Here is a 13105-nt window from a genome sequence, read left to right on the forward strand (position 1 = left end):
CTCACATAATATCCACAGTCAACAACAAATGCAACATAATAAAAAATATAATTAAATGATTAAGAATTACAAACTGAACTAACCTATCAATGTGCTTTTTCATTACTGGGATATTTTGATTGCTCGCCTCTAGAGTGGAAATTTTGCTATTTAAACTTAATTCGTTCTTCTTCAGTTCTTCGACAGTATTCTTTAGCTGATCATTATCTTTCTTCAATTTGTCTCTCTCATCAAGAGATTCATCAAACAATTCTTGAATTTTCTGAAAATTAATAAAACTGTTTTTCATGAAAATACAATACTGGATTACACCAGAAAAAGATCAAGCTGTAAATTAGATGAGATTATAAAGGTGTTGTATACTTTAAGCTGCTTCCAAGCAATCGAATAATAAAGTTTGTTTACTCCCAACAATATATGAGAAAAAAATCAAAGAGAATAGACCAGCACAGGCAAATCAAAAAGGAATCATGTTCAACCATGAGACAGTGAGACCTCACACATCTTTAGCAACATATATAAAATTACTGGGGCTTGGTTGGGAAATGATGTATCTTTCACATAACCCTGATATTGCAACATCTGATTATCATTTATTTTCAAGTTTACAAAACTTTTTAAATGGTAAAAATTTTAGTAATAATAATGACCACAAATTGCACTTGGTTGAGTTTTTGATAAGGACCAGAAGTTCTACAAGTGCGGGATCATGAAGTTATCAGAAAGATGGTAAAGTTCATCAGAATGGAAGATGTTTGACAGACCAGAGTTCATTTTTTGTACAGAAAATATTGAATTTTATTTCATGGGTAAAAAACCAAAATTATTTTCTCTCTCTCTCTCCAATCCTATGTTTTAGATGGGCCACTTAGCTTTGCCTGTACATTGATGGCAAACCCTAGGCATCTATCTGTGATGGTTATAAAAGGGGTCAGAAATGACTAGGAAAGGGGTCATAAAAAAAAAAAAAAAAAGATCCATTCACTTCACCAACTAATGGTAGGTATCGAATATACTCGGTCGATAATATTATATATTTTATACAAATAAAACTGTTTCCTTAGTATTCCTTATCCTTCAAATGTATTGGGTTGTAAAATAAGGTTGTAGCATTTTTTACTGGTGATTTCAATAAAAACTTCAGATTCTTGTAAATATTAAATATTTAATCAATTATATATGACCCATTTTTATCTATTACATGTTGTGCCATCTTTCAGGGAATTTTTTGATTCTGTCCTCCTAGAACTTCTCAAATATTTGCACAACGAACTCCTGTGCGTTTTGCAGTTCTCGAATGGATTAAAGTGTTTCCCGTTAAGATAGTTTTGAAGGGCCCGAAATAAGTGAAAATCTGTTGGGGAAAGGTCTGGTGAATAGGGTAGGTAGGAAAAACGGATCTTTAACATTGTGTTTCAGGAGAGAATCACTAATGGATACGAGGTCCAATAAATTCTATTCCGTCAAATTGTGAGGAACCACTAAAACAACTCGAGAAACATATCCCGCAGCCCCCAAATGATTTGAAACACTTGCATGAGATATGCTAAGTGTTGTCTGTAACAAATCCTTGAATTTGGTCATCAGCAACAGTTAAAGGACGATCTGAGTGTAATGCGTCTTTTAAGTCAAAATTTCCGGTTCTGAACCGAGCAAACCACTTACAGGATATGCTTTCTACTAAATTATCATCGCCATATACACTGGAAATTTGTTTAACCATCTGTGCAGTGTATTTTCCTTCTCGGAAATAAAAAAATCATGAAAATGAGTTTTTTTTCTCTTCCATTTTGGGTAAGCAAAATACCACTAAAAGATAAGGAATCTCGGTTGAAACTGATGCATAAAAGCACCTAAACTAATCCTTTTTAAGAATATGTAAACATGATTTCATAAAAACAGAGAGAATTAAATATAAATATTGAAAAACACTATGAACTTATTTTACAACCCAATATTAAGAAGAGGGATATATATTTTATATAAGAGTTCTTCCATGGGTAAACTAATAATAATAAGAAGTGATATGAGAAATATATTGTTATCTATTAGAAGCCATATTTGAAATATATTTTTATCTATTACCATGAGGAGGTAAAGCTAAATCAAAGAATAAATAAAACTTTTCTATAAAATGAGATTATTTGAATGAACTATACTGAATATACCTGAGCATTCTTTACGGCCATTGACATGGAGGCTATTTTCTCTTGCAATTCGGTCTTCTCTGTAGCAAATTTGACCCTCTCTGAATCCAAACTATGGCCTAAATCTGCAGCACGCTTTTTGAGTTTAACTGCTATTAGTTTAAGCTGTCAACAGAACATGTACCAATTATTTTAAAAATGCTTAAAAACTAATAAATTTAGTGAAAAAAAAGTTTAATTTGGTTTATATATATTAGACTAGCAGATCCAGCAATGCTTTGGAATTGATTAATTTAGGGATGTAGATAGATTAATTTAATAAAATTGAAATTTTTATATCAATTAATATATTTAGTTATTTACACTTTGGATTAATGATTAAATTAATTTCTTATTATTTCTATTTAGTTTACAGCAGTAACATGACATAATTAAAATATATGATAAAAAAAAATAGAAATAACTTCAACACGACTCAACCAATCAACAAAAAATTTGGAAGTGCTTTAGGGCTCTATAAACTGCACAAAAGAACACATACCAGATCTAATTAAACAAATTAGAATCGGAGATATAAACTAAAATGTTTCAAAAGTTTTTCTAATTATTATTTAGCAAGGGTCGAGGATCAATTGAGCTAGGGAAGGAAATCAATCAGGAACCAAGGAAATTGATCAATCAAAATACAACAATGCAATAAGCATAAAAAGAAAGCAGAAGATTTACCTTCATATACCTATCCTCAAAGCTATCTTCAACATCTTTAAGCCGAGAGTGTTCTTCAGTCTTGCTTATTGTACTTGTACTCAGGACATCATTATCTAAAACACCAGAGAGATAATTATCTATGATGTGATTTTGATATGGATGGCAAGTAAATTATGTACAATAGATTTGATAGATTTCAAAAATTGAATAAATGGAACACCTTCACAAAATATCATTAAAAACATTTGAAGAAATTATTTACACTTTTTAAGAATGAAAATAAAATTAAACATTACGAGGAGAAGATGGTGCGGTCAAAGAGAAACACAAATAAGTTGGAGTAACCAATTTTATTGTGCCAACATTTCGGCTAGAGTTTCTAGCCTTCTTCAGGGCTAAGAACAGGACAAGATAACAACCACAGTAAGTATAGAAAAAATTTCTTTTTTATTTTCTATACTTACTGTGGTTATTATCTTGTTCTGTTCTTAACCCTGAAGAAGGCTAGAAACTCGAGCCGAAACGTTGGCACAATAAAATAGATTACACCGACTTATTTGTGTTTCTCTTTGACCGCACTCCCAACCATCTTCTCCTCGTACTTCATCCACGGTCAACTATCTCTCATAATTAAAAATTAAACATTAAATATAAGAAGATGGTCAGGGTTGTGGTAAAAAAAAAAAAGAACAAATAGTTAATAACTATTTTAATGTCTGACGTTTTGCCCCACTTTGCAGGGCTTCATCAGGGCTGTTCAAAGCAAAAGGTTGAACAGTCCTGCAAAGTGGAGCAAAACGTCGGACTATATAAACTATTTGTTCTTTTTTTTTACCGCAACCCTGACCATCTTATATTTAAATTTTTACAGCCAACTATATATACATATACGTATTTATTAACCTACATAATATCGATTAATTTGGCAAAAGTTTAATCTAAAATTTTGAATTTTAAAGTAAAAATGTTTAAATCAGACAGATTATACCTGTACCTAGGTAAAAGAAGGGTAGGCTAGGTAAAAGTCTATTTCATTTGTTTTGAGAAAAAATAGCATCCGGTATATACGCTATAAGCTAGCATCTGCCCTTCAGTTGAAGGTGTAGTTCATACAAATGGCATAACACAAAATTTGTTCAGCAATAAGTATACAATGTATTGTTGATAAGTGAGTTTGTTTGTTTGTTTTGAACGGGCATTCAACAGCTTGGTCATCAACGCCTGTTGGTTGTTGGTTTTGGTAAGGTCTAGTTGTTTCAGAGAGTTATAATTTTGTTAAGGTGTGTGGGTCTGCACCAGTGGTACTCCCTTTTGTGAGGTTTGAAATATTATATAGCTTGGTAATTATAATTTGTTTAATAATATCATGAAAAAATTCGTGTGCCGAACACATTATATCTAGTCCTTGAAGAGCACTAATGGAGTCCGATATTACTGCTATATTGTCATTTTCTATATTTGTCATGCAAAAGTAAAGGGCGGATGATATGGCATTCAGCTATGCGGCATAAATATTAGAGAGATGATGCAGTTTTCTCTTATGGGTTGTGTTTGGTGTCACAAAGGTGGATCCTGTTGCGTTATCTGACTAAGCCATCTGTATATAAAGCGGTATGTTCTGGTAGAGTTTGTAGTAGTTCTCGAAACATTTCTTGATATTTTGACGTTGTTGTATTTTGTTTGCGGTATTTAGATAGCCGGAGATTTCCATTTGGACGTTGGTAGGCCCAGGGAGGCATGTTATTTTCTGGTATGTTGCTTGTAGTTCTGTGACAATGATCGATAATCGTTCAGCGAGAGGTAATATAGTGAGTGATAAGGTTATAATAGGAAGTCTAAATTGAATACTATAAAAAGTAAATTAGTTAGATAAGAAATAGGTAATTTAACAATATGATAAATGCCTATTGAAAGTGCATAGTGGTTTTCCTTATTTAATTATGGTTTATAGGTTGATAGACTAAAATAACGTTAGACAAAGGCAGAATAGCCTGCAACTTTTCAACATTATAGTTATCTTTGTGAATAACCAAAATGTAGTAGTAGACATGTTGAGACTAAATGAATATTTTTTATTGTAATTCATTATGTCTGTTATCTTTTTTTTTTTTTTTTGTACTTATCCCTGATGAAGGCCTGAAATCCAGGCCAAAACGTGACTAAATAATGAAAGAATATTAAATAAGTAAAGTAAGTTTTACTTATTTCTGTTGTCTACTAACCACACTCCCACCATCTTCTCCTCGTATAATATCCACAGTCAACAACTAATGTATCATAACAATTATTAAAAAAAAAAAAAACCTTGAGCAGTCGACTCATGGCTTTCTTTCAACTGCTCGATTTCACCCTCCAGCTGTTTGATCAGCTGGTCTTTTTCTTTAACTGCGTCTTCTTCTCTACGCAGTTCAGTTTTAACTTGTACCAGCTCACTCTGAAGCTTCTCACTTACTAACGTCAATTGCTTCATCTTGGTGTGACAATCCGTAATAGTGAATTCCAGCTTTGAAATCAATTCCCCTCGCTCCTTAAGTGCCTGAAAAAAAAATATGTAGAAAGAAATATTACTTATAAAAGTTGAACAGTGTTGAAATTAATCCTTGCTGGTTTTGGAGCAACAACATATTTATTTTTTTACTGAGGCAATACTTCTTATTACTGTATTTTTATTTATAGGAAATGCTTTTTTTGGAATGTGGGATCTCTAAAATGGATAGATCCGGTGAAGATTCCACATCAGAATTTTTTTAAAAATTTATTTATTGAAATTTACAATTGTATTTCCATAAAAATACATCTAGTAAATTTTATGTAAGATCATAATGGTATGATACAGGCTTCTAGAGAAACTATCCATTGGTAGCACTCTAATAACATTCTACATTAGAAGGTCTCGGGGACATCTTCTTTTAAGGGGATTGTAAGGAATGGAAGAGGAAGCAAGGTTAGAAACTAGTGGGTTTGGGTGGTTAGGGAATTTATAATGGAAGGATTGATACCTGATTCGGGGCTAGATTGGTTACATATGGAACATTAAGGTCTTTATGTATGATTTTATTTGTGACAAAGTAAGAAGTATTTAGACTTTTATGAAGGATTTTTGGACTGTAAGGATTGGATACGAGAGGAATTTGAAGGTTCAGTGGAGCCCAAAAGCTCAACTCCATATGTCCAGATAGGCCTTATTATAGTAATGCAGATCAGTCGTTTGTAATGGATTGTAAGTTTGGACAGTTTGTCTAGTACATGTTGTAATAGGCAGAACCAACGTGCAGTTTCCTATCTTTTCAGTCTTGTAAATAAAAAATAAAAAAAGTAAAAACTTATTTATTAGAGCCAACATTTCGGCCATGATTTCAAGCCTTCATCAGAGAAAGGGAAAAAAATATAACCACAATGATTAAAAGGAATTACACAATAATAAGAAAATTACAGACAATATAGATACATAAATTGCGTTGAAAGAGAATGTATAGTCTAAGTATTATAAGAAGATAAAGGCTATATGAGGATAAGTAATATTAAAATTAAGAAAGAGGAAAGAACAATCAAATGATATACATATGAAAATCCAGTAAATAAACATATGTGCAAAATGAAAATTATAAAAAAAGTGAGAAAGAACACAAATATGTAATTAATTAAATATCTAAGTAAAATAACAGGATTAAAGAAATAAAATATAAATTTACATAAGCCAAAAGTAGGAATGAAATATGAATATGAAAAAGAAAATCTAGAGAGTAAATATATACACAAAATGAAAATGATTTAAAATCAAATTTATGAAAAAAGTGAGAAAGAAAACATATATATAAATATATAAGATGGTCAGGGTTGGGGTCAAAAGAGAAACAAAAATAGTTTACAACTATTTATTTTTCGACGTTTTGCCCCACTTTGCAGGGTTTCATCAGGGCTAAAAAGATACAATGATAAGAATAAAAACAAGTAACAATGGCAAGAGTAAAATTTCTTTATAAAAATACATAAAATATAAAGCCAAAAAAGTACAGGAGATGCACATAAAACAAAAACAATACGGGAAAGGAAAAAAAAAAAAAAAAATTATAGAGATAAAATAAACGTCATAAAAGAATAATAAAAATAAAAACATAAAAAATAAATAATAATAATGATATAAAATGATAATAAATGAGCAAAGAACAAGTCAGGACAACCTACCTGTTCAAAGCAATCGGTTGAACAGCTACCTCCTCCCCACTCCTCCACGCTTCCGCTTCATTGTTTCTTTCTGTTCAACCGATTCCTTTGAACAGGTAGGTTGTCCTGACTTGTTCTTTGCTCATTTATTATCATTTTATATCATTATTATTATTTATTTTTTGTTTTTATTTTTATTATTCTTTTATGACGTTTATTTTATCTCTATAATTTTTTTTTTTTTTTTTTCCCTTTCCCGTATTATTTTTGTTTTATGTGCATCTCCTGTACTTTTTTTAGCTTTATATTTTACGTATTTTTATAAAGAAATTTTACTCTTGCCATTGTTACTTGTTTTTATTCTTATCATTGTATCATTTTGTATCTTTTTAGCCCTGATAAAGCCCTGCAAAGTGGGGCGAAACGTCGGAAAATAAATAGTTGTAAACTATTTTTGTTTCTCTTTTGACCGCAACCCTGATCATCTTCTTATATATCAATTTTTATGGTCAACTATTTATACATATATAAAATATATGTAAATAAAATAACAGGTTTAAAGAAATAAAATATAAATTTACATAAGCTAAAAGTAGGAATGAAATATGAATATGAAAAAGAAAATCTAGTGTGTAAATATATGTTCAAAAAATGAAATGTTGGCATTAATATATAGGTTTCTACTTCTTTGTATTCTTTACTGACCACACCCTCAACCATCCTCTCCTCATTCAAATAAACATATGTTCATTTTATATAAAAATATTTTATAAACATACTTGATTCATTTGATGCATTTCTCTAATCAGTTCTGCTTTGGAGGCGGCCACTGCATTCTGAACAACCAAATCAACCTTTTCCTAAACAGAAAATAAATCTATATTAAAAATACATATAATGGACAAAAAATATAACCAGTGATAATAAAGTTAATAAATATCTGACCTGCAGAGGTTCTTTGATTCCATTTAGAAATGAGTTAAAAGAAGATTCTATAGACTGAAACTGATTCTTAATTTCCTTCCTCGTCTTGTTGAGACCAATGAGCGCTACCTTCAGAGATGAGAATCTTCCAGCCCATATCCTGTTGTTCTCCCGCAGCTCTAGGCTTTTAAAATCTAGGAGCTCCTTGCAATCTTTCAATTCATTCTGTATTTTATTGTTCTTGTCTAAGAGGACATCCTTTTCACAATTATATTCAGACCTTAATCTTTCCAAGTTTTCTTTAAAATTTGATAAATCTGAATTAAGGGAGTCGTTCAAATTGGAAACCTGATCGACCTTATCTTTCAAAGAATTTATTTCTTCTTTTAAGTTAGCGATTACTGAATCTTTTTTTCCGAGTTCAGTTTCAATAAAAGCCTCTTTCTTTTGTAACAAAGATTCTAAACCTACAATTTTATTTTCATTACTTTCCAGATCTGATTGGATGCTATTTAATACTTTTAAATCATCTGAAATTTCTATCATATTATTTGGAAGAAGCTCTATGATTTGTTCAAGTTCCTCTGATCTGAGAGGGACTTCTTTTTTCAAACAAATTTTGACTAAAACAGAAAGAGTCTTCTCAAGGTTCGATATATTGGACTGGAGTTCTTCCCTTTTCCTTGCCATCATTGTAACATCGCCAGATAAATTACTCTTTTCTTCATTTAGAACAGAAATTTGCTTGTTAATTTCTTCTTTTAACAAGTTTTCACTAGCTTTCAGCCTGTCCAACTCTTTTGACAAGCATTCTATTAATGAACAATGGATTTCTATTTCGCTGAATCCTTTTTTGATGTCGACTTTATCAGTGGAAATTGCAGCTGTCACTTCGTTTAAATCCTCTAACAATGCAGAGTTCATATTCAAAATAATATTTTTTAATTCTTTATTTTTTTTTTCTAACTTTGAATTTAAACTGTCAATGACACCAGCAAGATGTGAATTATTCTTTTCGAGGCTCGATATATTGGACTGGAGTTCTTCTATTTTTCTAGTCATCATTGTAACCTCACTGGATAAATTACTCTTTTCTTCATTCAGCATAGAAATTTGATTTTTAATTTCTTCTTTTGCCAAATTTTCACATGCCTTTAGCCTATCTAACTCTTTTGACAAACATCCTATTAAGGAACGATGGAGTTCTAGTTTGCTGAATCCTTTCTTGATGTCGACTTCATCAGAGGGAACTGCAGTTGTCACTTCGTTTAAATCCTCTAACAACGCAGAGTTCATATTCAAAATAATATTTTTTAATTCTTTATTTTCCTTATCCAACTTTGAATTTAAACTGTCAATGACACTAGTAAGTTGTGAATTATTCTTTTCGAGGCTTGATATATTGGACTGGAGTTCTTCTATTTTTCTTGTCATCATTGTAACCTCGCCAGATAAATTACTCTTTTCTTCATGTAGTATGGACAGTTGATTATCAATATCTTCTTTTGCCAAATTTTGACAAGCCTTCAGCCTATCCAATTCTTTTGACAAACATCCCATCAATGAATGATACAGTTCTATTTCGCTGAATCCTTTCTTGAAGTCAACTTCATCAGTGGGAATAGCAGCTGTCACTTCGTTTATACCCTCTAACAACTCTGAGTTCATATTCAAAATGAGATTTTTTAATTCTTTATTTTCCTTCTCCAACTTTGAATTTAGACTGTGAATGACACCAGTAAGGTGTGAATGTTTCATGTTACTATCTTCTAAACGATTTTCTAGAGTTACTATAAAACTGTTGAGTTCATTTATTTTGTCTTTGAGATTAATTATCAACTCATTGTTAGCAAAAGAAGAAGACATGCTTTCACCGTAGCGCATTTCTATGTCATATAGCTTTTCTGACAATGTTTTGATTTCTAGAGAAGTGTCGGAGACCATTTTATCATGAATACATTTTAAATCATTTTTATCTGCTTCAACCCTTTGATTTAGGTTATCTTTTTCTTCCAGTTGATCCTTTAACAAACTTACATCTTTTTCTAAATTGGCTATGACCACCTGTTTTTCTTTTAACTGATGCAGGAGATTTTCCTTAAACGTTTTCAATTTGAGGACTAAGCCGCTATCGAAATTAGCCTGTTCATTCAACAAATCCTTTGCTTGTTTGCTCAATTTATTGTTGTCAATCGCTAACGCTTCGTTGTTCTCCTGGTATTCATTTATTATCTCTTTTAAACTTTCAATTTCCTTCCTGTAGTTGTGATACATCTTGCATGTTATAGCATCCATGCACTTTTTCAAACCCTTAATGTAATCTTCAGGCCCTGAATTTTCCGTATCGAATTCTTCCTCTAAGCTGTCAATTTTGTGAACACTATTCAACTCCAGCCTTAGCCCTTCCATTCTATCAATAATGTCCTTGATAAAACATTCCTTAACTTCTAACTTGTGGCAGGCCACTAAGAATTCTTCGTCTTTTAATAGACATTCCTGTTGCAAATCGTCTTTCATCCTGTCGATATCCTCTATCTTCTCCAAGGCTATCACCAACTGCTCCCTTGTCTCTGATAAGCTCTTGGCAATAGCAACCTGTAAGGATTCCAGTTGATTGACTTTAGACGTTAGCTCGATAATATTTTGTTCCTGACTTTTTAATAAGTATTCTTTCTCAGATATAGATCCCAATGCTTCTTGTAACTTTGCCTCAGATTCTTTCACGATTACTTTGTAACTTTCGATTTCGGCTGAGAATGCTTTTAAGTCATTCTGAAGTGAAAGAAGCTCAATGTTAACTGATCTTTCTTTTTCCAAACTATCTTCGTGTATGGAATTGTTAGTTTGTGTAGTATTATCATCTAGATTCACTAAGTTGGCCTCTTGTGGATTATTCATTGAAGAATTCATCTTTTCCTGCTCGAGACTCTCAAGTTGCGAAGCCAGCTGATCTAAATCTGCCTGCTTATCAGAAACAATTTTAAGTAAAGATTGTTTTTCATTATTTAAAACATTTATTGAATGCTCCATCGAAGCCCTTTCTTCTTTTAATATTCCAAGTTCTTGAGTTAAAACTTCCGAATTTTCAATGAGGCGCTTCGTTTCCAAACTAACCTTTTCTAAATTGTTCAACATTTTATCCCTGTCAGCATTGGCTGCATCTAGTTCAATACATATTTTCTTTATTCTATCATTAAGCTCCACCATTTCTAGTTCCATGTTTTCCTTATCTTTCGTCAATGATTGATTAGAAATATTCAATTTGTCTTTTTCTGATTTTAATGTTTCATTTTCCATTTCTAATAGTTGCACTTTTGCAAAAGAATCCTCTTTGGAATCTATAATCCCAGCCCAATTCCTGAATTCATCAACAACCCTATTATACTTTTTTGAGAGAATGGAATTCAATAAATTTTGATTTTCTTCAAATTGGTTTAACTTTTTGATACTTGCATTTAAATTCTTTTCCATTTCTGACTTTTCCACTTGAATGTTATTACAGAGCTGCTTTAATGTTTCATTACGTTTTTTCAACTCTTCATGTTCTTTCTTCATTTTGAAAACTATAAAACATGATAATTAATAGATTTAATAATGACAAAATGTGAACTATGAAACTGGACATGAAAAAATATATATTTTATTAAATATAATAACTTACTTGTGTCCTCTGACGAAGAAATAAGTTCTTCATTTTCTTTAAGGAGTTTTTTATACTCGCTTCTACAATTTTCGACTTCACTTTCAAAATTTTTTTTTGATTTCAGCTCTTCAAAGTAAATTCTTTTTTCTTTCTTCAAGTCATCTATCTGTAAAAAATGAATTAAAATAAAGGACTTCGTTTATTTTGATCGGTATAATTGAATTGGTCATCAAGCACATTTCTATCAAAATTGAAAATTCAGTAGTTTTGAAGCATAAGAGGTAAAGCACATCTATTTATGCTATAAGGTGCTCATGTAACGTGTCTTTACAAATCTTAAAACACCATTTGAGAACTGGAGTGTCATACTATCTAGGTATCACACCCCAACGGTCTTTTTATTTTTTTTTATTTTTCCAAAAAATTACAATAAAGGATTGACACCCTTCCAGCACAAGTTAAAACAAATGTTTTATATTTATAAGAACAAAATACTTTTAAACTCTTGACAGTCTGTTATGGTTTTTTGTTCGATTTTCACAAGAAAATGGCTGAACTGATTTCAAAGAAGATATGGAACATAGAGTAAGGAAAAATATTAAGATCGTGCAAAATTTTGAATTCGAGTTTTCGGCAGAAATACACATTTTGAGGTCCCCTGAGTCCAAATACCCAAGTCTCGCAAAATGGTAAGTGTGTCTATGTATTTTAAGCCTAGCTCAAAAACAAATAGTTCTACGAAACTGAAATTACATATTTAAGGCATACTATTCCTGGGATGTGACAGCAACTTTTTCGATAAAATTGATCTACTAGAAGAGCCACTTTACAGAATCAATTTTTCTGATTCTGGTCAACGGAGGGCTATCTGCTGGTCTAGAGATGTATTCATACTTCATAAGATTTATCTTCAGGTTTCTCCTGTTGGAATACCGAGTTGAAGTGGGTTTATCCAACTTCCTGAAGGCAATACCTCCTAGGTTTTTTTTCCTATTTTAAGTCTTTAAAACAAAAAACCTACTTGAATCGTTGATCTCCTCACTCTATCTTCATCCATTCATTAAATACCAGCAGCATTCCATGCTTTTTGAGTTTCAAAAACATAGTAACATAGTCAAAGTTGTTGATAATAAGGGTGATTACATCATTGATTAAAAATAAAAACTTTTAAAAATTTAGGTTAAAAACGTGTTAAATTCAATGTAAGAAAACATTACTCTCAGATCCTCAGTATATATGGCCATAATATTGGTTACCACACTAATTTGTAATTTTAACCTATATAATGCAACTCTGTAAATATTTGCCAGACAATTAATCATAAATTGTGAACCATGTATTTATTCTTAAGAAACTTTTGTCCCAGAATAAAAATATTTTTTCATTTCATTTCATTATAGCCATTGTTGGTTCTATTATTATTTTGTTTTACGCTAGTTTATTTTGAGACTATCATATGTATATAATATAAAGTAATAAATTTAATAAAAGTACATATGAAAATAAAAAATAACCAATA

At 31.1% G+C, this 13105-nt stretch overlaps 1 protein-coding gene across 1 annotated transcript in view; it reads right to left on the minus strand.

Annotated features, from left to right (window-relative positions):
- LOC106677045 (GRIP and coiled-coil domain-containing protein 2) overlaps positions 1–13105 on the minus strand; it is a 37946-nt gene that overhangs the window by 20676 nt on the left and 4165 nt on the right. The window contains exons 4-10 of the mRNA XM_067050402.1: positions 11605–11752; positions 7965–11506; positions 7799–7879; positions 5160–5391; positions 2874–2968; positions 2169–2312; positions 84–262 (exon numbers count right to left, since the gene is read on the minus strand). Coding sequence (XP_066906503.1) covers positions 84–262; positions 2169–2312; positions 2874–2968; positions 5160–5391; positions 7799–7879; positions 7965–11506; positions 11605–11752 — 4421 coding nt within the window. The remainder of the gene's footprint in view (positions 1–83; positions 263–2168; positions 2313–2873; positions 2969–5159; positions 5392–7798; positions 7880–7964; positions 11507–11604; positions 11753–13105) is intronic.

The sequence above is a fragment of the Halyomorpha halys genome, unplaced genomic scaffold (genome assembly GCF_000696795.3).
Source record: "Halyomorpha halys isolate HHAL.00 unplaced genomic scaffold, Hhal_1.1 Scaffold85.1, whole genome shotgun sequence".
NCBI classification, from domain to species: domain Eukaryota; kingdom Metazoa; phylum Arthropoda; class Insecta; order Hemiptera; family Pentatomidae; genus Halyomorpha; species Halyomorpha halys.